This window comes from Halichoeres trimaculatus, unplaced genomic scaffold, assembly GCF_033239565.1.
Source record: "Halichoeres trimaculatus isolate MK-OKI-2021-1 unplaced genomic scaffold, fHalTri1.1 fHalTri1_scaffold_6, whole genome shotgun sequence".
Taxonomy (NCBI): Eukaryota; Metazoa; Chordata; class Actinopteri; order Labriformes; family Labridae; genus Halichoeres; species Halichoeres trimaculatus.
Genome location: NW_027437184.1, coordinates 19,939,206 through 19,965,296, shown reverse-complemented (window position 1 = coordinate 19,965,296; position 26,091 = coordinate 19,939,206). Strand labels below are relative to the sequence as shown.

General features: G+C 40.7%; 1 protein-coding gene across 1 annotated transcript in view; it reads left to right on the top strand.

Moving 5' to 3' along the window:
* The first annotated feature begins 2,880 nt into the window (after nucleotides 1–2,880).
* Nucleotides 2,881–26,091, top strand: part of frem2a (FRAS1 related extracellular matrix 2a) — a 78,892-nt gene continuing 55,681 nt past the window's right edge. Inside the window, exons 1-2 of the mRNA XM_074672772.1 lie at nucleotides 2,881–8,002; nucleotides 10,802–10,891. Coding sequence (XP_074528873.1) covers nucleotides 3,031–8,002; nucleotides 10,802–10,891 — 5,062 coding nt within the window. The 5' untranslated portion in view covers nucleotides 2,881–3,030. The remainder of the gene's footprint in view (nucleotides 8,003–10,801; nucleotides 10,892–26,091) is intronic.

Sequence of the window (26,091 nt, the reverse complement as noted above, 5' to 3'; positions counted from 1 at the left end):
GTACCAGGATGCTTTCTCTCACTTAAATGCACAAGAAGAATGCTCCAGCTCACATAAAGAGTATGACAGCTGGAAAAGCTCGGTGTGCCATGTACTTTGAAATAACAAGGCACCAGAAGCCCTTTAATCACCTGGCATTTTAAACATGGGTGGTGGTGAGTCAGGGAGAAAATGCAGTGACAAGCAGCAGAACTTCTAAGGTTTAGGCTTATGTGTGAGGATTTAAAAGACCGCAGGCTGTCAGGTTTGTGAGAAGGGTGTGAAACTTTTTACAACTTGAAGCTAGTTTCATGGGAAAAAGAGCTCTCAGTAGAAATATACCTCCTCTATGAATTTGCTTGATAATGCATTTACATGAATTGCTACATGCCCATTTCTTTTATGCTCCACCTCGCCATGATAACCTCCTTTAAGTTCCTTGAAAGTACCCCAATTCTCTGAAGTTGCTTACATTTCTACATAAACTTTGGACCTCTATTTCATCATGTTTGTTGATCTGAATTGCAGCTGCGCTCTTTTATGTGACTGCAACAGTTCTTTATGCTGATTCAAACCTTCTTTTTTCAAGCCCTTTGAAAATATCAAATAGAAGAAAACAGAATTACAGCACAAACTGAGATGATCCAGTCTTGACATACATTTTCATCTTGCTCCCAAAATCTCCCACACATCCCCATGGGGCCATCAAGGTTCAACTCCAGAGATTCACAGTCAAATATCCATTTTAGCGTTTTTAAACAGGCAGAAGAATGTGAATTTAAAATATCTGCAAAGCTACCCGTGTTGCAATTATGTTTTGAACATAATTGTCTCAAGTGATTTGTTTTTTTAAACTCTTACTCTTTTAGTACAACTTTTGAAATAATCTTGCACTAAAAAGCTTGTAGTACAAATAGCTCACTAACAGTATATCCCTATCAAAGCTAATCTTATATTACAAGGGTTGCTAGGGTCTTTATGTTTGACATGATACCACACTTTACTGTACTGTATTGTATCTTACCTTATGGTATTGTATCTTATTATATGCAATCATACCATATCGTACCATACCAGACTGTATCATAACATGTAACGTGATGTAACTCAATGTAATGTGACACAGTGTAACACAATGTAACCGAATGCAATGTAATGCAAACAACATTGCTTTGTGTAATGTAACGTAACACATCACATCATATTCTTTGGTATTATTTCACCTTGTATCATATTTTTTTTATTTTGTTGCATCTCATACATAAAAACATGAGGTTTAGTTATTATTTTTATTTATTTCTAATCTTAATGCTTTTATTTCATTTTACCATACAGCTTTGTGTGTTGTCATGGTTTTGTGTTATCTATTTCAAACTTAACTCATTTCATTTCATTGCACAGAATTGCTGTTTTATCGTGGTTTTTTATTTTTATTTTTATTTTTATTTTTTGTTTATTTTATTTTATTTTTTTACTTCTTTCCACTACATTGTATTATATATGGTGTTTTATGACAACATATGGATCAAGTCATACTGAATATATTCCGATCTTATCTGATTTTAATAATCTGACCATGTCTTATTTTGAGTTTTTGCACCTTATTTTTTCGTATCTTAATGAATTTGAATCTTATTTTAATCTTAGTTAACAAGGAATGTGTGTATTTTTTCTAAAATCTACAACAAAAAAGATTTCTTTCTGGCCTTGAGGTGGTCCACATCCATTCTTATTTTCCACAAAAGAAACAAAAAATAGATAATGAAAAGGAACTATCAACCTGGCTTTTACATCTGTCAGCTTATTTTCACTTAAGCCTTTTGCAGGAAGTGTGGGGTTTGAGCAACTGAGGAAGAGCATTAGAGAGGATTACTGAGCCAGCAACAAGCAGGCTAATGACAGTGTTTCCTTATTTAGGGAATAAAACCTACAGCCAAAAGTTTTTTCTCATCTATATGACATCTCATCCACATATTGCCCATGTATTATATAAAGCCAAACCACTCTATGCTTTTTCAATTTATTCTGTGACCTTGTCACTGCTGTGGTCGAAATATTAAACTTATAACTCTCGCAAAAGTAAGTTTAAAGTGTTCACTGAAATTAAGTCTGAGTCTCAGTGGATCGTAGAAGTGCTCAAGACTGTCAAGGGTTCAAGGATTCACCATGATGTGAAGAATCATTTGTGCTCACTGGATATGCATAGATGAGGGACTTTTTCTGGCAGTGGTGACAGGATCTTCTTTAGAGAAAGAAAAAAGAATCATGACGTCCATGATGACCTATAAGCAGACAGGGAAAATGGATCTTGCAGGTAAAATAGTCTCAATATGTTGTAAAAAGGATGACCCGAGCTGTACATTTTGAAGGTGTAAAAGAAAGCCAAATTAAATTTTTTAGTGCTCATCATCCATGTTAACATGCACAGTATTCAACTCTTTGGAAAATTATCTGACTGCGTTTAACACTTAACATTATTCTTTCGTTTTTTTTGTGTGATCAAACTTTCCGTTTCCCCACAGTTTCGATTGTTTTCTTGTGTCCTTATGTCCAAATATTATACAATCAATGTCATACGAAGTACTCGTGGAATGCTTTAACAGCCTTGCTATCTTCAAAATCTCTCACTGAGTCTGAAAGACAACAGTCCACACAGGAGGAACCCCGGTACAGCACTGAGTGTAATGAATCACATCTTTGTAATTCAGCACATCTTCCAGTCCCCGCCCGCCTGTGATTGTCAGCTGTGCTGTCCATTGGCAGTAACTCTGAGGCAACAAGCCCTAAAAACCCTCCAATATACGCAGAGATGGGCGGTGGCACTTTTACGCAGCCTCTCAAGTGTCTGAAGTTAAAAATCCTGCGCGCTATTCTCACTGAGCATGTCGAGGGACCGGGAGGATAGATGCATGGGGACCACCGTGTGAGCTCACAGCTGATTCCCATCACTTGAGGGATTTTTACCATACCGAGGGAGAAGAAGAGAGGAGTGTTTTCCCCTCTTGGTGGAGTGGCAGTTTTCGGGTGGTTTGGATCTCATCCGCTTCTAAGATGTTCCACAGACTTCTCCTGTGTTTGTCACTCACAGGTTTTGTTTTCTCGCAGCCTGACAGCGATGGATTATTTTACGCACTGAGATCTGAACTGTCAGAGGATGCAATCTTGGTTGCAAATAACGGAATACGCGTGCCTTTCGGGAGAGCAGTCTTCATCGATCCCATCAATGATTTGGTGATTCAGACGCAGCCGGGAGACCGGTGCAGCATCACTGTGCTGGATAATGATCCGCTCTCGCAAAGACCGGGGCATCTCTCTCCCAAAAAGTTTCCGTGTGATTTCGGTCCTAATGACGTGACATACTCCCACTATGGCTCGAGAAGTCCGGCTAAAGACAGAGTGAGGCTGCAGCTCAGGTATGACGCGCAAACAGAAACAGTTATCATTCCATTTATGATGGAGGTTGAAGTTGTTTTTACGCAGCTGGAGTTACTCACTAAAAACATGCCTTTGACTGTCGATAATCTCAAGGGGACCAGTAACCCTATCGATAAGAAGATTCTAGAGTTTACTTATGATAGAGACTCTCATAAATGTGAGGTGACATCTCTGTCGAGTGGCAGCTCGCTTCCTAGATATGGGAAACTCATTGACTCGGGTAAACTTTCCAAAATGATGGACTGTGATGAGTTCACACAAGCCGACATCCGCTATGAGCACACCTTTGATCTGAAGTCACCAAACAGAGACTATGTTCCCATGGTTGTGGAGCTGCATGATAAGGAAGGCAACTTAGTGAAACAGGAGTATTTCCATCTTATGATACGCATCAAAGAGGGGGAAGAGAACACTCCACCCAAACCCAGCTTTGTGTCCATGATGATGATGGAAGTCAGCCAGTTTGTCATGACTGCTCTTACTCCTGATATGCTTGCTGCTGAGGACGCAGAATCAGACTCAAATGAGCTTATTTTCAATATCACCTCTCCTTTATCATATGAGGAGGGCTACATAGTCAGCACAGATGACAGAAATCTCCCTATCACATCTTTCTACCAGAGAGACCTGCGAGACTTGAAAATAGCTTACAAGCCCCCCTCCCTGGACTCAGACACTGAGAGGATTTTCCAGCTTGAGTTTGAGGTGGTGGACACAGATGGGGCTGTCTCAGACCCCTTTGCTTTTATGATAGTTGTGAAGCCAATGAACTCTTTGGCCCCTGTTGTGACACGCAACACGGGTCAGCTGCTGTACGAGGGCCAGTCGCGGCCTCTCTTCAGCACCCACAACTTGGAGATCAGTGATGAAGACAACCTGGACTCAGTGACCGTCACAGTGGTGGACGGGCTGCGCCACGGGGACCTCATAGTGCTGGGCTCTCAGAGGAAAGTCTTCACGCCTGCTGATCTTACAACAGGGGTCATTGTGTACCAACACGACGGCAGCGACACATACAGTGACAACATTGTGTTCAAGATGTCGGATGGGAAAAATGAAGTGGAATTCCTGTTTCCCATTACAATTGTTCCCACTGATGATGAGCCACCAATTATTAATGCAAACACTGGCCTTGTGCTGTTCAAAAACCAGATGATGCCAATCTCTCCCCTAATGCTGAGTGCTGCTGATATTGACTCTGAAGACTCAACTATTAAATTCACTATTGTACCTCCTCTTTCTACGATTGGCACCGTTCTCTTGAGGCAGTCAGACGCCCCAGAGGACCCTTCCTCTTGGAAGTTCAATGCTGAGGATGAAGTATATGAGAAAGAGGTAACAGAGTGGCTCCAAAAAGATATCACAGATGGCAAGCTGTTTTACAAGCACACAGGCCCCCATAACACAGATACCATCATGGATCAGTTTGTGTTTACAGTTGAGGATGACAACGACCCCCCGAATGAGTCAGGAGAGAGTGCTTTTATAATCCGAGTTTTACCCATAGATGATGTACCCCCTGAGCTGTTCCCTGGCACCACTCTGCAGATGACGGTGCAGGAATATAAACTCACACATTTCAACAAAGAGGTTCTGCGCTACACTGATCTGGATTCAGAAGACCGGGACCTTAAATATACAGTAATCCAGCCCCCTATAGATACAGATGAAAATAACCCAGTCATATTTGGTTCTCTTGTTTTGACAGACAGCCCTGACACTGAAGTCACCGAGTTCACACAAGCTCAAATTAACCACCATAAGATCTCCTACAACCCCCCAGACGTAGAGCTTGGAATCACAGCACATGTCGTGCAGTTTCGTTACACTGTTGAAGACACAGCTGGGAACAGCGTGGAAGGGGCTTGCACGATCTACCTCCAGCCTGTCAACAATAAGCCTCCTCAGATTACCAACACAGGCTTCACTGTGCCTGAACGTGGTATCCACATCATTAGTATTGCTGAAATTGATGCCACGGATCTAGACACAGAAAAGGAAAAGATTACATTTTCGTTGAGCCAACTCCCTAAACATGGCCAGGTTCAGGTTGCCTTTACTGACCTGGGTGAAAAAGGAACTTTCAGACTTGAGGATTTAGAGGAAGGGAAGATTTCATACACTCATAGCGGGGAAGAGACGGTGAGCGATGAATTCCAGCTGGATGTCAGTGATGGGATTCACGTTGTAACTGTGACAGTCAAAATCAATGTGAAGCCTGTAGATGATGAAACTCCGACCATCACCCTGCCCGCTGGAACAATCGGCTCTCATATGGATGTGCTGGAAAATGGAGCCACAGAAATCACAACAAATGTCATCCAGGGCCATGATGATGACACAGATGACCTCCAGCTGACCTTTATCCTGGAAGATCCTCCACTTATGGGTGAAATATTGGTCAAAGGAGTGCCTGCCTCAAGGTTCACACAGGCTGACATTATTAATGGCGTGGTTGTGTACGCACACACAGGTGGTGAGATAGGACTCACCTCCCAGCAGGATGGCTTCAATTTGACCCTCACAGACATGTCCGATGAGTGGACTGTGGGAGGCAATAAGGTCAACGGAGTCCACATTCGAGTCACCATCCTTCCTGTTGACAGCCAGGCGCCTGAGGTTGGAGTTGGGATTCAATTCAGTGTCATCGAAGGAGAAAAATACGCCATTGGCCCTCAGCACTTGGATGCTGATGATAATGACACTCCAACAGATGATATCCTTTGCACCATCATTGTCCAGCCGACTGCCGGCTATGTGGAGAATATATCACCAGCCCCAGGCTCAGAAAAGTCCAGGTCAGGAACAGCTATCAGTGCTTTCACCATCAGGGACATCAGAGAGGGGAATATCTACTATGTCCAGAGCATTCACAAAGGAGTAGAGCCAGTGGAGGACAGGTTCACATTCAGATGCTCAGATGGCATCAATTTCTCAGAGAACCTATTCTTCCCAATCGTCATCATCCCAGCGAACGATGAAAAGCCTGAAATTTATCTGAGAGAGATAGTTGTGATGGAGGGTATGAATATTGTCATTGACACTCCAATCCTGAACGGGGCTGATGCCGATATCCCACCTGAAGAGCTGATGTTCATCATTTCCAAACCTCCTAAACATGGTGCCATTTTGAACCAGCTGCCGACAGGCTCAGTTGTAGTGACTAATTTCACTTTAGAGCAGATTAGGGAGGCATCAAGTATTATTTATGAGCATGATGACTCAGAGACAACAGAGGACAGCTTTGAAGTCACTCTGACTGACGGGAAGTACTTGGTGCAGCAAACAGCCACGGTTTTGATCATCGCTGTCGACGATGAGACCCCCAGAATGCTCATCAACGACGGCTTGGAGGTGGAAATTGGGGAGACCAAAGAGATCAGCAACAAAATGCTCAAAGCAACAGATTTAGACTCTGATGACAGCACGCTCACATACATCATGCGGTTCGGGCCAGGTCAGGGTCTGCTGCAGAGGAGAAGCTCATCAGACTCTCTTGAGAACATTACAATTGGTATGAATTTCACTCAAGCCGAAATCGATGCTGGGCTCATTCTTTACTCTCACAATGGTCAAGAAGGCATACGGGACTTGGTGAAGTTTGATGTCACGGATGGGATGAACCCACTGATTGATCGTTACTTCTACATCACTGTTGGTAGTATTGACATGGTGTTCCCTGATGTGGTCAGTAAAGGCGTATCACTGAGAGAAGGTGGCAGAGTGACTTTGACTACAGATCTCCTCAGCACCACAGACCTTAACAGCCCTGATGAGAACTTAGTCTTCACCATCACGAGGGCCCCGGTCAGAGGCCACTTGGAATGTACAGATACTCCTGGGATGCCCATTGTGTCTTTTACCCAACTCCAGCTGGCTGGCAGTAAGATTTACTATATCCACACGTCAGATGATGAGATTAAAATGGACAGTTTTGAATTTGAAGTAACTGACGGCTACAATCCCATCTTCAGAACATTCAGAGTCTCAATCGTGGATGTTGATAATAAGAAACCTGTGCTCACTGTAAACAGTTTGACGGTCACAGAAGGGCAAAACAAGCTGATTACGCCATTTGAGCTCACTGCTGAGGACCAGGACACGGCTGAGAAACTGCTGAAATTCACAGTCACCCAGCTTCCTGTTCATGGTAAACTCCTCTTTAACAAGTCCACGCCTATTACCAGCTTCACCAAACAAGACCTTAACGAAAACCTCATCAGCTACAAACACGACGGAACTGAATCATCGGAAGACTCCTTCTCTTTTACCCTCACCGATGGCACACACACTGACTTTTACGTCTTTCCGGACACTGTTTTTGAAACTCGACGACCCCAGACCATGAAGATCACCATCGTGGCCACTGACAATGGCGTCCCCCAGATTGTGGTGAATAAAGGTGCCCCTACTTTGAAGATCTTGGCGACGGGTCACCTGGGGTTCCCTATTAGCTCCAAAGTGTTGAGGGCCGAGGACAGAGACAGCAGCCCGGGGTCACTGGTGTTCCACATCACCACCCAGCCCAAACATGGTTACATCGTCAACCTGGGACAAGGAAACAACTCCATCGACACCTTTAGTCAAGGTAAGTTTTGAAAAAACACTAAGCAGAGCATGACCTTTCACCCCTGTTCACAAAAGTATCACTGATGTTTGCTGTTGTTACGGAAACAGTGTTTGAAGGAAGTTCTTTGCAGTTAAGGGATAGATAATCATATGGTTATGGAGTTTAACATATGTGTATGATTTATGTTATCAAGTGAGATAAATTACATTTTTCTTGACTGTAGAAAAACACTAGAAACAAATTAAAGGTGTTTTTTTTTTTTTCAGAACAAAACATGACAGTTTTCATCTGATGTGAAAAAAGCATCCCTCTCAGTCACTATCTTCAATTGGTAACAGAAAGCATTACTTCAAGGGCTAAGGACCAGATTCGATCATTAGTGTATTAATCAGTTATAATTCCCACTTGTGTAATATGACATTTTTTTTAACTTCAGGGAAAATTAGAAGGTAAAACTCACCCTTGAATCCATAAGTTTTGATTAACAGTCCATGCCACATGCCAAAGGTTTTTATTTACGGAGTAATGATTATTTGTATGTGTCACAAGTGCAGGCTTGGGGATTTCAATAGTTAATTTGTGGGCCTGATTTAGACGTGCCTTGCTCATCAAATCATAATTAGCAGACTGAAGTTGGAGGCTGCTGTTTCACGCAAACGTCTTGTAGACGGTTCGAGATGAATGATTTATTATTTCTGCATCTCCGGGGAAAGGTTCACATCTGATGTTCCCTACAGTGGTTTGTTAAGTGAAGCGGGACAGAAGTAGAGGATCGTGTGAAAAGGTCAACGCAGACCTTTTAGTGACAGGATGGCATTTGAGTGGGAGCACATTTTCGCGGCTTGGCCGAGCCAGTCCAATTCAGTACAATTTATGGAAAATTTTTGCATCTTAGAAATTGATTTAGAAAAGAAAACCTCATCACAGAATACATTTCTTTCAGATTTTCAACTGGAGCTATGAAATTATAATCTTTTTGCATGTATGCCAGTCTGTTGGTCCTTAATGAAGACCAAATCAAGATAACAATGCCTCTGATTGAGGTTTAAAGCGATGCAATCAATGCAGCATTTCATGCCACGCTGAGGCAATTAAAAAAACAAGTGTGAAAATTCACCTGCTTGTGCCACAGCTTGGTGCAGACACAGTTGGGCTGAAAACACTGAGCGAAAAACAGCTCTTCAGTGTGCAAGGGATGGACACTTCTGACAAATGCTGCGCGGCTGCAGTCTTTGGGAGAAAAAAGGGCACAGATGAGACGAGCGGCAGAGAGGCAAAGGGGCAGAAGAGAGCAAGTAAAGTGGAAGAGAGTGCAAAGGAGGCAGCGAGGGAGGGGGAGGTGTAGGTGGCATGAGAGAAATAAAGAATGAGGCGAGGGGCGTGAGAGAGTGACTGAGAGAGAGCAAACAGGCTCGTCAGAAGAATCAGTCAGGTGAAAGAGACAATCCCTCACTCTTTATTTACTGTGCCTATTTCCAGGGCACATCTCATGGGGCTTTCTCTTTAAATATTTGATGAACATGGTGCCCCTGGTTCACGGTGTTGACTTTAAATTTGCAAGGTCCTCGGGTTCAAGGCTGCATCACCACACTCCAGAGACCATCCATTTCTTACCCGCACCCCAGAACAAATTTCACCAACTTGAAATGATGACACCTTCTCTAAAAGTAGAACAACGCTCTCATAAAAATTATCCTTTCATGTAAAGTGGAAATTTGTTTCACATTTTCCTGCCTGCTTCTTCAAGTTTGAAATGAAGGAGAAGCAGCCATGACAAGCCACCTCAGAGGTTAGGGAAGTGCCCCAGCCAAGAGTCAGTGGTTATACTTTTATGAAGCTCCTTCCTTGAGCATCTATTATTCAAGGAGGTGGTTTGCAGGGGCCAAGCCCTTTCACAGTCTTGATGATTTTTCTACACTGTTGTCGATGTTTCTGCAGAACAGTGGAAAAAAATACAGTGTGGGTGAACCCTGTAATTCAGAGAAGTTAGGAAACAGCTGTGGAAGTGTAGGTACCCACTACAAAGCCTGTTTTTAACATTCTTACCCTTGTCTGTCATTAGAAAATCCACTGTCACCTGGTTTTCAGGGCTGTTGACACAGAAAACTGGCAGGATCAGGACTTAAACGTTTTCTGTTGGTTCAGCCCGCGCTGTCTCTTGGATATGAGGTTGTGGCTTTACCGTCCTGGATTACAGATGCATGACTTTCAGAATGCTTTCTCTGGTGGAAAATTGTTCATGCTGAGTGCTGATAAGGAACAGAATCAGTGTGATACTAGAGACCTGCTGTTTCCGTAGCTGATAGGGGGCTGAAGCGGGACAGCTCCCATCTTTGAACAATTATTTGACAGAGAGAGTGTTTGAACAATCCATAATACAACTTCAAAGTGTGTTTGAGGCAATCTCTGCAGCCAGCATGGAACTTCACATGAAGGTTTTTTTAATCTTAAAATGGAAATTGTTCCATAAATAAATGTTTTATCTTAACAAGGGCAAATTTCTCTGATATACACTTTATAACTCAGACACCAGCCTCCAATGAATCTGAGGTAATTATTTAGATTCCTATCATGCTCTGTGTCACACTAATATGACTGTGTTACCTTCTCTCTTAAAATGCAGAGTACACTGGCCCTCATTAGCATTAATCACATCAAAATGTTTGCTTGTCATTTCTTTCTTTTTCCCCCTGGTGTTCCTGAGGTGACTCTTTTAACTGTGCTTGGATAACAAAAACTGTTTTAATACTTTTTCCAGCCCAGAGTTCTCTACAAGTTTTATTTTCTCCAATAATCCAAATTTCTTATCTGTTTCAGCTGATATCGATGACCTTAACATCTGCTACGTGCTACAAAGTGATGAAAACGCCACTACTGATGTCTTCCATTTCTCTGTCGAGGACAACGGTAAGACTTTTAAACCTTTCTTATTAACTGCAGAGTTTTTGCCACTTTTTAGGCACAGACTTTTAAACACCATTAGCTGAAAGGTCCTGAGCGTGTAGCCAAATGACATTTCAACAAAATGTTGATAGAGACAAATAGACTCAGGTGAAGATCAGACCTGTCACTTTTGTAGAAGTTGTGTCGTCTCTGTAACCTTTAGACTCATCCTTTTGGGGAAATCTGTAACTCTGCTCTTCTCTCTGGAGTTTTTTTAGAGGAATCTCTCATTACTCAGGAAGAAACTCAAACTTCTGACTGTGAACCCAGTGAACACTAGTTTGTTAAATTTATGTACAAAGGATGTCTATGACTACTGTTGAATTGGAAGAAAGAATTTGGAAACTGGTTGAAAAGTGAACATGTCCGCATCAAGACACTGATGAAATCTCCATGTCAGGGCCAGATTCCACCTGACAAATCTGCTTCTGTCACAAAATCCATCACACATTTAGACAAATTAGGTATGGGCCATGACTTTCAAATGCTCTAACATACTTAAGTTAATTCAAAGAGGTTTTTTTTTTTTTTTTTAATTTTTTTTTTTTTTACCATTGCATGGCTGTAATACTCCTGCCATACAGAGGCTGTAGCACATGCAAAAGCCATTCTTACTGTATCTACTTAGTTGACACAAATAAATGCCAGTAACTATCAAATAGTATCAAAACTTAAAATACCCATCCCTAACCCAGGCTTTAGCAGTTTTAAGTTGTACATTGTTTATTATGTGGTTAAAATCATCACATTACAGAGCCTCACAGTCAACACTAAGGATAGCACATGTCTGATGCTGGAGCTGATGTCACAATCCTCAGTATACAGATCCTACATTCACCACATTTTTTCTCTATCCCTGAACTCTCTTAGCCCGTAAATTGCTGCATTAACCTAGATTTTTAATGAAAATATACAAGGGTTGCGACCTTTTCTTTTCCTAAGTGTAATTTTATCTGATACTGCTACATTTTTCCAGATAAGTACCATTACAGCCATCATTTCTATCACCTTTTTAATGCTAAAAATAGTAGTGTTCTTTGACTTGTTTATGTTTTATCAATATTTAATCTGCTTGAAATCCTGTTGAAAATAGGTCTAAGATGGTGAGACCTGATTTTAAATTTGAAGTCCTGATGAGAGCTCAGTGGACGGTTTCTTACATCAGCTGTCAGGGGTCTTATTCCAGCTCATGATGAACTTTATTTTGTTAATAAGTCCTGTCAGACAATGAGAAAGAGTTATCCCATCGATCTAAATTTTTCATACCATATCACTGAGCTGAATTAAAGCCTTCTTTCTGTCAGCTTCAGATGCATGAGCTGACTGATATTTGCCTTGATTTTAACTTATCTAGGATTTGCCTGCAGTGAACCACCATTTAGAGCAGCTTTGCATTTGAAGGTCAGAGTTTCAGTTTCTGAGAAAAACGCTCTGAGGCAAATGAGGCCTTTTTCTCCATCTCTCTTCTTTGGCTAACAGGTTTATCAGAGATGAAAACATATTTGCTGATATGAACTCATATCATTTTCACACTTCAGGGATTTAATGAGACGACCTGTTTGTGAGTGTGACCGCAGGATATGTCAGTAGTGTGAACACACAGGCGGGATTCGTAGCTGATTTCTCACCTCGCATCAAGGAGAATGTTAGATGATGTAAATATTCTTGTTAATATTGTAACTTTTTTGACTAAACATTCGGAAAACTCTCACACAAAGCGTAGAATGCTTTCACTTTACAGATCATATTTCCATTTTAATGTGCAAAACCGTCTGTTTTGTCTGTAACCTGGGGTGGGTTGGAGCTTTCACTTCCTGACTAGTGCTTTTGAAGCAGCTATTTTGAAATCTCTGCATTTCATTCCATGTGCCTGCTTACAATGCTTGTGAAATTGGCATCACTTTACCAGGACAGCTGCTGATTGAGCAATCAGTGAGTAAGGGTCTCGAGCAGATAGAGTCTGTCAGAATTCATCAGAATGAAATCCAAATGTTTGAAAACCGTACAAGAGGGATTTTCAATGAAGTAACATTATATAACGCCAACAAATGCTGGGAGACAAGCATGAGCATTCAGGGCAATGCACTCCAGATTCATAAATGCTGCAAACACCTTCTTGAGAGGAGGCATTAAAAAGTGGGACACGTTGCAGATACTAAGACAGACAACAGACTGGTTGTCTAGATGCTTCACGTTTGTGTTTGGTCCTTTGGGGCCACCATAGCTGATAAAACTTTACTTTGTATAAAGATTTGTAAGACAATAAAGAGTTAGACTTAATTATCAAAGTAGATACACATAACACGTTTTCCAGATCACTTCCCCTTCTCTGAATGTGTTTTTTCACTCACAGCGCACACTTGAGATATTTAGATCATTCAGGCACAAAATTCGGGTAAAATCTCCTCAAGTTCACTTCAATCCTTTCAAAAATGTGCATCTACTTTTCAGAATGAAACTTGAAAAATCCAATAGAGTTTACAGCCATACTCGTCACTGACACGCCAGACATTTTTATGCACTGCACCTTTACATGGATGGTAAATAGAGCCTGTTTCAAAAAGGCGTTCATGTGTTTAGTTACAGATTGCATTTGAAATCAGCTACGGCATACTCTCAGTTCTCTCAGCTTGTTCATTTCCCCCTGTATCATCAGATATAATGGTGCTGTGTGAAGACTAAGCACTCACAAAATGACTGATGCACAGCCCTGTAAGCCTCCATCTATAGTGTTTAAATTTAATGGGTTTGGCTGAAAATCTCTGCGACTCACTCTGTCAAACTCCACCAAATAACACAATGCTCCTTGGTAAATACTGAATGAAATATTAGGAGCCATCAAGTGTCTTATTAAAAGGAAATGTTGGGATCATGAGTCTCTGTTCAAGGTTGATTGTCACTAGGATCATCTCTCAGTACGAATGGAGACAACAGACCTCTTAAGATGGTGTGCCCTCTTTCAAATTTAAAACTTCCCTTCAATTAGTCATCTGCATTCAATAATCCAATGTTGTGTTTGCTTACACAGGAAGAAATACATAGATCTCACCCTTTCTGTTTCCAAGAATGGGTTCAAACTTTTGTGAGTCAAGCCCAGACTCACTTCCCTGCAGTCTTTTTAATATTAGAGCACTTATAAGCACTTAGGAGAAAGTGCTAATGTGTTGAAGAATAACTTTGTGCACTTGAAAAGAGAAACATTGACTAATTGATTGTCCATGCTGCTCTTAAGTTCTTTTTTTCTTGCTCTTCCTCTCAATAGAAAGAGCCTGGGGCTCTTTAAGGAGTTTGTGACAGCAATCCATAAGTTAACTGGATCCACTTGGGCTTCATTTCATCCTTAGGGGAGTCAGTGTTTCTGCAAACTAGTTATAAAATCTGCAAAAGAAGGACAAAAGTATGAAAAACACGCAGCTAACATGTTGTTTAAAGTCAGAAGAACAGTGATTCATGTCTGCATTTATAAGAAAAGTGCTCTGAAAAATGCCCTGAAGTCTACAAACCTGTGTTTTACAGGAAGTGAGGGTTATGTCTCTATGTGCTATGTTTCAGATTAATGCACCTGTAAGCAGGAACGCCTCTATATACAAACTATACATTAAAAGAAGTGGTAAAACAGTACTCCAGGTGTGCACTTGTAAACCCTCACGCAACGATCTCACACATGCATGCACGCCAAAGCTCAGGGGCGTAGCCGTGGGCTAAGGTGCAGTCTGGCCTCCAGCACAAAGAGGTGTTTGATATTTAAGAGCCCAGGCAGCATTGTGGGTAATGAGAGCCCTGGGCGTTAGAGCTGGGCAGAGCTCTGAGGCAGCCACTGGTAATTACGTGGCCCTATTAAAGGCTCATCTACAGAGGAAGAGAGTCAGAAAGCTGCCTGTGTCTCAGGTTAACACCAGCTGGGATCACTATGGTTAACTGTAATGGGCTGGAACATGGTCTCTTTCCCAGGCTTCTCTGACGGACACATGTTCACACAGTTATAATACAGCAGGAGGAACAACACAAAAGAGGTCATCAGTGGCATGATCATTTCCTTCTGTATAGTTATTTTTAACGCTTTTTACCTCTGCTGCATGGCCAGGGTCAGGCTTGAGGAATAACATTACACAGTCAGAACAGCCTTGGTTTTTATTTTCTATGTCAAAAACTCACAATAATAAATATTTTTGTGTAAAAGAAGGCAGGAGGAAATGTTTAATCTGAATATCACTATAAATACATACATACTTCTACATGAAAAGATCAGCAGGAAAAATAAAAAACTACACACTTTCTACAGGGGGCACCAAAATCAGCACAAATCAAAAGTTTGTCAAAGAACATTTTAAAAGATATATCCCATTAATTAATTTAACACATTTTTGAACTCTCTAGGTAAAAACAATCTTGGTTTTATTTATTCAGATCTTAAGTTGTCTGTTCAAGGTGATGGTTCTCCTAAATAAGTAAAACAATGAAGTGGATTTTAAAAAAGACAGCTCTAGCACACCCAGTAATAGCAATCACATGATAATTGATGCTGCACAAGCTCTTTTTTGTATTTCTCCAAACAAATAAGCGGTTTCATTTTTCTTCACTGAGTTTGGGTTTGCATTCCTAGAGTTGGTGTAAAAACAAAGGCAAATACAACAAACTCTTTACCTCCACACTCTCCTACATGAAGGTCTTTTCTAAGAACGTGCTACCTCTTGACCTTTCTTTTAATCCTGTAGCGCATCTGACTGCAATGTGTTGATTGTTAAAGCAAATCATTTCATCTCCTTTCCTGTGAGCAGCCCAGACTAACCTATACAATAGAGACAATACAGCAACAATAATATATCCTCAGTTTTTTTTTTTTATCTCCCAGCTTTTTATCTCTCTTTATATCTCTGACTTTGTAAACCTATATAACAGGATTCTTTGTAAGTTCAGATTTTTCTTGTTGGTGCTTTAGGACCAATTATAGCACAGACTGTATCCAGCAAGGGCGCCAGTTCTTTATCATCAGTCTTGTTGTGGATCTGTAGAGCCACTTTGACTTTTGTTCTCACTTCAAAAGGCCTTTTATTCTTAAAAGCATGTGCAACACTTCTGATGAAACGTCCTCCTCCTGTTGCCCTCTCTCTGTTAAATGATAAGTAGACAATTACTTATGTACAGACTTTCTTTCTATAATCAGACTAAAGAATTTAGACACAAATCGCTGAAACTTAAACAGCCTTGGTCACAACTTTTAAACTCATACTCAGCCAAGTATCTCAGGCTGATTATTAAGTCTCAGTTTAAAGTGTATGAAGCCATCCATGAACACGCTGAATTTTAACCAGATAATCCAGTTCGAGTTGCCTGGATGCTGCGGTGGCAAAGCTGCCTTTAATTTGCTCTAAAAACTAAAGTTTCATTCTAAAATATCTCACCTGCTTTCAGAGGGAGGGTAAAGATGTGTAAAAACCTAACTAAACAATAAGAGGCTCTAACCTGCTGTTCCCTTGCCTAAAAATGGAGCAGGTTAATCCTTTGACCTTTTTTGTGTTGCTGTTAACCCGTCCAGCAAAGTTTAGTGATTAGGGTGGTGCAGAGCATCAGCATGCAGCACACACACTCCCACGTCCCTCGGCTTTAAGAAAGGATTCTCTTTATCTGTCTGCATTTAGGAATTTACTGTCACTCACTTCTCCTGAGGCCCGACTCTCCTGTCTTTATCCTCTTCATCTCTCCCTCCTCACACTGTTGGTCTTAGATCTTGTTGGATGTGTTTTATTCATTTCCCGTTCTCTTTTACCCTGCTCATCCTGCATGTTCATTATATATTTCTTGCTATTTTTGTCCGTCTCACAGCCTATCAATGTCCTTTTTTCCCTCTCTAGGTAGGCTCTTTATATTTTGCCCTGCTGTCTTGCCTAGTTTCATCTCAAAGTGTGCTGAGGTCTATTGTGCCAGGTGTCAGCTCCGTCTCAGGATTTGGTTTCACTGTCACACCCTCGCTGTCTTTTCCCGCCTGACGTGTTTGTCTGTCAGCCTCAGTGCTGATGGATCTCTCTGTCGGAGGATTACAGCACGTTCTGCTGCCTCTTACGCCGCCCGCTCCATGATCTGCATCTCATTAGGGGCGCCGAGACGAGCGCATGAGACTTGTTGAAGGGATTTTTCATCACGTTAATCATTTTTGAGTCCTGCGTCTCTATGCGCTTGACAGCCATTGCTCGACATGTAAACACATGAGCAAAGCCAAACACCAAACTAATCTGGCGAGTAAACAAAACACTGGCTCATTTCAACATTTATTTGTCTCTAAAGTGTTATGAGCTACATTTGGGCTGCATGAATACATTATCTGTACTGGATTTTCTCTCATTTTACTTTTCTGTCACCTCTCACGCAAATACTTTTTCATTTCTTCTCTGTATGCAACAAATGAAATGCAAACCCAAACTTCAGAGAAGTGACTATTTTAAATTTCATTCTTTGCTCCACTCTCTTTCTGTCTCATCATTGACATCTTTGTTTGCTGCTTAATCATTTTAATGGGTCTGAATGGACCTTTAGTTTGGTATTTAAATCGAATAGGCTTCACGGTATAAAGTGCATTCTTCCTTTCATTTGCAGTATAAAAGTTTCAGTGCTGGGGAGCTGTCGTAAGCTCTGATTTGTTATTTGTATTTTAAGCCTTCTAGTACAAACAATAAATCTTAAGAAGACAGCCAAAGCAAAATCAGGCAGAGGAGATAATGGAAGGCAGTGAAAGCATCGAAAAAGTGGTGAGAAGACGTCAGCAGCTAGTTTATCCTCACTGTGCTCTGACACAGCTTGTTCTCAAGAGTGCAACTAAAACATCCTGAGATACATCAAACTCGTCCTTCTGTTAAATATTATATCCGTAGCAAGGGGACAAATTGGAGTGATAGGCGTGTTGGAGCTCTGCACGAACAGATCCTGCAGGAGAGAAACAGAGAAACAGCTTTTTGCTGCTATCATTCATCTGACACTTGCAGAACTGCACACAAACACCTCAAGGAAGCCACCATTTTCCTCGTCCTTAAGCCTTTCCCCTTTAAGCTACGCCTTAGGTTAGTACAGCTCACTTTGTAGACATCAGTGAAGAAGCGTGTGGTTATTATTGGTATCACAGGAACTTCAAAGCAGAGAGAGTTCTGCGGCCTTGATGTCAGTTTCATGTGGTTTTCTGTGTGAGGTCGCTAAAGGTGTTTCTGCAGGACATGCCTGATGGCGGTTAACTACGGGGAGGAATCATTGTTCTGCTACAGCAACTTTCTTCTCTTCAGGCTACTTTATGCGCTCTTCACTTCCTGTGTTGCCTTCAGGCACACATGCTCAATGGAGCTCACCGTATAACATACTTCAAGCACTGGCGAAGTTAATTCACGTGCTTTGCCTGTCATGGGAGGTGACCTGCAGACGTAAAGCTACCATTCAAACTCAGCTCAGCTCAACTTGAAATAGCGTCTCTAATGCAGAAATGCAGCCCGTGGTGATAAAAAAGACTGAACCTAAGAACATGAATTGACAAAAAAACTGATTTAATATTGCAAGATGACAACACTGGGATGAAGCTACCAAAACAATCATAAAACTCTGACTGAGGTTTTGCAATGAGTCTAAATTAAAAGCGTGATTAAATAGATATGTCTGTAATTACAATTCAGCAATACAGAGAGAGTGTGTCATTTTGATATCCAGTGACAAAGAACTATGCGGTTTAGAGGCATAAAAAGAGATGACTCTCTTGGTGCTTGTGAGAGACACATGAAGAACAATCAAGAGAAAAGCAGTGAAAACCCTTTATGATCAGGCTGAAGCATTGATCAACGTTTTATGGACACGCTCTTTCATTTTAAAGCTTTATGAACAAGTAAGAGAACTTAGAAACACATGGTCGATACTTTTTTTTTCTTTTAGCAAAGAGGTAATGTGATCCTTTGTTTTAATTGAGATTCAGACAGTCTGACTGGGCTTGATTCTGCTAAATTACCAAGAAAAAGAACCTTACACGCCTCAGCTGCAACAGGCCTCCTCTGGTTACGTCTTGAAGATGTGGCTTGTTTGCCCAAAGCCATGAATTCCTGGTCAGCCTGATATCTCAGCACACCTCAGGAGATAGCCACTATCATCCTGATCCCCTGAGGCTAAATGTAAATGATCATGAGTGGGATACAGAACAGATAAGCCCACAGCTCTCTAGTGAGGACAGTAAAATGACCTCATTCAGGCTAATATATGCATGCCCACACAAGTCAAGTCTTGAATGGTTTGTTTTTCTAATAAATAATTTGAAAATGAATTTATTTTGTAGTTATGCTGATATAAAACCGACTATAAACTAACTTTGTTACCTCCTAAACTCATGTAATTGCCAATAGACCTAAAAGCCAATAATTTTAATGCGATTTTTACCTCCGCCAAGGAGGTTACGGTTTTAGGAGAGCTTGTCTGTTTGTTTGTCTCCAAACAATATAACTCAAAAAGTAACAAACAGATGAAATTTTGGAGGTGATCTGGATCACCGTCTGGATTGAGGATTTTTTTTAAAAGGATTCTTTATCATTGTGAGATAGGGCTGTTTTTTTAGCATATGTGTATATAACTCCACAGTAAATGGTCGGATTGCTTTGCAAAACAATACAAGACAAGGTCACCATAATTACTGACAGATGTTAAAGAACTGGCAATATTCAGGAAAATAACATCTGGAATATGAAATATGTACTGGCTCATCATAATTTTCAACACTGTCAGGAAACAAATTATCATACAAACCTGCAACTAACATCAAATTGTAGCAGACAGTCTGCTGGGAGGGAGTATAACATTAAAGTAGGACTGAAGTGTTGCGTGACAATCACAATATGCTTGGCGGAGGTCTGCTCTCTCTGAGTGCTTTTGTAGTCTCTTTTTGCTTCTGTACTCTTCTCTAAAGTTATTTTTGGGGGCTTTTTATGCCTTTAATCAGATAGAGGAGGACAGTGGATAGGTTAAAAAACAGGGTGAGAGCAGCAAGTGACATGCAGGAAAGAGGCCACAGGCTGGATTTAAACCCGGGCCACCCGCGTGAAGGCGGACCTAGACCTTGGCTGATTAGCAAAACACTAGTGAGGTACAGATGTCCTGCTGGTTAGCTCTCTGAAAGCAGACCCAGCACTTGATATGAAAAGTATGTCTTCAACAACACATCTGCCATCACATTATTGGTTCCCCCTACCTAACAGATTCTGGTTATGGATTCAAAAATCAATCCCTGGAGTGGCTCCTCTTTGGTTTGCAGAGCTAACTTGAACTGCACTAGGCCAGGGGTCTGCAGCCTTTTTTTTATCAAAGAAGCCATTTTTTTCCTCATCTCACCTGGATAACAGTCATTCTGGGCCACAAAATCTATCTTCGCAATAAAAAGATAATAATAATAAGGTGTAAACAATTCTATAAATTGTCAAAATAAAATGAATAGTTATCTAAACAAAGTTCTTTGAATTTATGAAATTGTAGATCTACAAACAGGAAGGCTTGAATTTGGTAACATATATTGATACTCATCAACTCATCATTTTTTGTTGTATTAAGCCGTCTCATTGGCAGTTAAATGTATCCATCCGCACAAAATTGAATTCTCTGTTATGTTTCAGATTTTTATTGTCTATTTTGTTATCTTACCAGGGGTGTAAACCAAGAGGTAAGCCAAAGGTGTAAGGAAAATTGGTGGGCTATTGTTGTTATAGGACAGCGCTACTCAGTTAGCGGCCCGGGGTCCACATGCAGCCCGAAAACAAACCTTGAGTGGCCTGAAAGCAGAGTCTGCCAAGTGATTGGGATTCAGGTCTAATGCGAAAAACATCTTTTACTATCACTGACAAGTTCTTACTAAAATTCCAACATTATTGAAAATATCGACTGCAACATCTATCGTAACGTAGCAACTAACTCACAGTGCATTGTGTCATTGAGCAGGTGCGTTTGAAAAATTAACATTAGCAGTACTACACAGGTGAAAACAGCACAACTCTGTCTACCCTTAAACAACAAATAATCGAGGAAAATTCTTAAGTTAATCCTTTGTGGACTGAAAGGTATTTATTCATTTTACCACCAAGTCTAAAAAACAAACCAATGTGTTTGCTCTGCAACGAGTGTGTTGCAGTGCTGAAAGATTATAATGTCCAAAGACACCACACTGAAAAACATGTCACATTTCAGACAAACTTTCCAGTGGGATCTCTTGACTAGTGGCTAAACTTCAAAGTTTGGCTGTGTCTTACAACCAGCTGTACCACAATAGAGCAGAATTGCTTAGCTCAGGAGAGGACCACAGCAGCTTCCTTTTACTGCTAAAATGTGTGGCCCAGCTCACGTCCTTAGGACGCGGTCACACTGGCCATCCAATCCGTGCCATTTTGAAGCACGATTCCCCCCCGCGAGCGCTGTTCCCCAGCTGGAGAGCGGTCACACTACCCCTATATGTACCACACTTTAGCAGGTATCACACACGCACATGCCCCACCTACGTCATCGTCAAGTGTCTGTTTACATGAAGCGCGATCTCATCAGAGTCAGCACTAGACAAAGAGAGCACTGCTACAACTTCAGAGACTGTTGGACTTATGGTAAGTCGTTTTTGCCCGACACAGCCCTCTAACACCCCGCTTCGTTTAAAATGATTGTCTCGTGGTAATTATTCGACATGGATGGCACGCGCCGTCCGCGTGCTTGTGCTCGTGCATGAAGTAGACCGTGCCGAGGCCCACCTCTCCAAAGCGTGCCAAGGCAGAGAAGTGAATCGTGCTTAAGTATGGCACGGTTTGCCAGTGTGACCGCGTCCAAAATCCAGCCTGACCAAATTTTTAATTGAATAGCCCTGTTGTAGGAGATAAAGTAGAGAGTTGACAGGCTTTATTGCAAGATGTGATACATATTCAACTGAACAAATTAATTTATTCATTTAATCATGATTTTATTTAGTGTTAATGTTGTTAATGATCAACACCCTTTGTAAGAGAAATAAATATTATGAATATTATTTCAATAATAAAAAAAGAATAGTAAAGTTACAGGGATCGATGGCAAATACGTCAGAGAGCAGCAGGTTGCAGACCGCTGCACTAAGCTCTCAACATAGGGGAATCATTGTGTTAAGCTGGTTGATCCATAAGGGTGTATTTTCATTTTCCTGATAGATGTGAATCAAGAACCCTTTATTTCTTTACTTCAGAGATTATTATTTGTGATTCTTTTGTTTCAACACTGTGTGGGGTCATACAGTCAAGAGTCAATGGGACTGTGGCAGCAGCAACAGGTGACGCGCTCACCACAGTGTCATCTGAGATGTGCCCAAAACAGTTTGCATGATGGGAAGGAGTAAAGCTCACCTTATAATTTTTAATGTGAAAAAGACCATGCTCAAGTATCAGATCTAGGTCAAGTCTCAGGTTCAAGTCTGAAAGGTGAGTCCTCATCTTTGAGAGGAGTTTCCAGTTTAAGAAAAGTGTCAACAACAAATACCTGGATTCACTAAAAGCTTTTTAAACACCAAGAGGAGCTAGAAGCTTTCATGTTTCATCAACAATGACTTTTTATGAAGAGAGGCTCTCCTGTTATGTGGGTTGAATGGTGCGTGGGCTCTTTCCACCACAGAAATACTACTGTTACTCTATTTTTGCAGAACAAGTGTTGTAGTGCTTCACATGGTACATGCTGTGCAAACAGAAGCATGCTGCCAACTGGATAAACAGCATATTTAGAGATTAATTCTGAGTTCAGTATTTCTAGAAAGGGGTTTCAATGGAAAGTGAGCTCATTTTTGTTGTTTGAATGTAGCTGTTACTTTGGCGGTAGCACAGGGAGTTGGGGACTCATGTACAAAGGAGTACAGACGGCAGATGGAGAAGTAACAGTGAGAAGAGGGTTGCGCCGCCAGCAGCAGAATAGATGTACTGAGAGGCAGACGGCACCGTCTTGCTGTGAAAAATTTCCTTTGATTCTGGTTTCTAAGTCTCTCTCTCTCTCTCTCTCACATTACACACACACACACACACACACACACACACACAGTTAACAGTCTCAAGTCCCAGAACCAAGAGCGCATATCACATTTGTTTTGACTTAAGAAATAAACTCAGTGAAAGTCTACATTCATGTGTTTGGTATGTGTTTGGTAGTGATGATTCAGATCGATGCGTCGGCTGCTGTTCACTATGCTCAAGCAGTCGCTCTCATAGAAGCATAACGGTCCAACTGGAAGAGAGTCGACCTCCAGGTTGAGCACTCTCAGTCCACACTTCACAGCCACACACACCGACTCACACACACTTCAGCACTCACTGCACCCAACCACAAACCTGTGAATAATAGTTTCCCATTTATATTCATGTGCTACTCATAAGCATGGGTTGTGTTTTGGACCAATGTGGGTCTGGGTTAGAGGAAGCATTTTTGTTTTCAGGGAATCTGGTCTAAATTTTATTTTTAGCTGTTTTATTTTGAATAAACAGAGAAGTCTCTCACAGGTAGCCTCGAGACTGAAGCCTAAAAATTTCAGGCTGATTTTATTGTTGTGCTAATTAAGAGGAAAACAGAATATGGCAAGGTTGCATGATACTGTAAAATAAAACAAACAACATGAACGTGGGAAGCAGTCATTGCAGGTATATTTGTAATATTGGTATGTTTAAAGGTGTATTGCTGGTTAGGATCTTGTACGTAATCATTACATTTAACAACCAACTAATTAAGTCATAGTTTCTTATCACATTTTCTTGTTTGAAAGAATCATCAGTCATAGCACCTAATAGTGCTGATGTTAAGGTTTATTTTTATCCTCATATTATTATTCAGTCTTTTTTCTCATCTACTTTTCAGTTTGACCTCAAGCTGACTCAAACATTGATGTCTTGTCGACTCAACAGATAAATAAATCTCAAGTGAAAATTACATCATTTTCCACTATCAGATTATCAAGTGGAGCTCCAAACAAAAGATGATTCTTTTTATATCTTTCATCTCAATCAGAGCATAGTTTTGACAGCTGATTGTGCTTTACAATATCTGAAGTAACATCCATCTCCTCTCTGACTTAGAAACTAACACCTACTGACTTTACATAGCCTCGGGTTTTATGACTTAAAAGACTCAATCCTCTCCCTAAGCCCAAAGTGTGAGAATCTTGGCTGTTGCCTGGCAGCATAAGCAGCAGCAGAGTGGATACTCAGGACTATATAGAGGTCCATTGCACCTTTGAACGACTGATTGTACCTTCATGAAAGGTTTCTGTTTGGGTTTGAGGATCTATATGTCTTCAGAAAAAGAAGGTTGGAGTAAAAAGTGAGGTATTGGACTATAAAATGACAGCTTGCCTTGCTTTTCTCTTTGCATATGAAGAATTTCCCCTCAGTGTGAAATTGAACTGTGATTTTTTGCAGGTTTTAAAACAGAATACCTCCACATTTGTTAAAGCAAGTAAAGTTTTTTAAATTTTCTCAATCAAAGGGGCACCTGGAACATTTAATTTAACATTTCTTCTCAAAGCAATTTGAAGAGATGACACACAATTTCCTGTGTGTCATACAGAAGGCAGCTACAAAAAGACAAAAGACACTTGAATCTTCACAGACTCGTGTCCTTTGCAGCTGAAGAGGAATAATCCAGATTTCACTTTTTTTTTTTTTTTTTGTACTGCTTAGAAAAAAAATCGTAATAGTTTCAATGCCTGTTTGAATTTGTTCAGCAGCTTGAGGATATGATCCCAGTGGTGATCGCTTCATAATGATAAAGCCTTTAAAAATGATGACCAACTTTAAAGAGCCAAGACCTTCTTACAAGCACACATACTCTCTGTTCATTGTGTACAGTCACAACCTCAATGAATGAATATAATAAAGCTGAGCCAATGAGATGACTTCCAAGATAGAGAGCTACCCGTATGTGTACTGTATGTGTCAGTGCTTTTGTACTCAAGTCAAAGACTTGGACTTAAATCCAACTCGAGTCACATTTTTCAGAATTTGACATAAGTTTTATAAAAAGCCCTAAAAATGTTGTTCACAGTGTTTGTTTACAGTTCCAGTGAGTGTGCAAATTATGATTTTTGTTATTCAAATCTTACAAAAAATGCACAAGTTTGAGCATAGCAACATACTGTATGTGAAAGAAACATTGGAGATATCTGCACAGAAGAAATACAGGGAAGTCAGGGAGATGCCAAAGTGACTGTTGCTGTTAGCAAGCTGCTCGCTAAGAGTAATTGTCTGGGTTGATTAGTGAGATGAACTTGTAAAAAAGTGATTACAGGCCATTTTTAGTTCATTTATTTGTTTATTCTTATTATTTTTTATTTATTTGGCCAAAACAACCTCACTTGTATTAAAAATCTTTTTTTAAAGATTGCTCTGACCAAGATTAGCAGATTCCAAAAAATTCTTAGACATGACTCTTTGAAACATAGGTCAGCATATCCACATAAAAACATCACCAGTTGAAGCATCTACAACCTGATGCATCTTCCTCCAGGGCTTTCAGTGTTTTTTTTAAACATTTGAAAAAAACGGTTCTTTCAAATCCAAATCCTCCTGCAGCAGTGTAAACCCTTTCTTCTCACCTCAAGGTGCGCTCTGGAGAAGAAAAAGCAAAAATAAGTCCTGTGACTGGGGCACAGGGTGAAGGCTGAAGCTTCAAGCGTTTTTCATTTTAATAAAATTACATAAACAAAAAGGAAGTACGGTGGCCCTGAGAGCTCACAGCACTGCAACTTAAGAAAACACATACAGAAAGACAAAACAGGCAAATTAAGAAAACATCTTCATCACTATGACAACACTTGCACAGCATTTAGAAAACATGCTGCAAAGACCGCAACATTGTCCTCTGGAAACACTTCTGATGTGTTGCGGTATACTTGCAGCACATTTTCTAAATGCTGCGCACGTGTTGTCAAATTGATAGATGTTTTCTTCATTTTCTTTTGTTTTGACTTTTTGCATGTGTTTTCTTAAGTTGCAGTGCTGTGAGTTCTCAGGGCCATTGTAAGGAAGCCTTGTAAAAAGAAAATGCCAGTTATTTAGTGAACAAAGCAAGCCAGCCATTCAGGCACAGGAAGCAGTGATGAGTTAGCCTTCCAATTAGTAATGAGCCTCTTAGCTGAACAACATCCAGAGTGAAGATATCGAAATGATGCATGCACA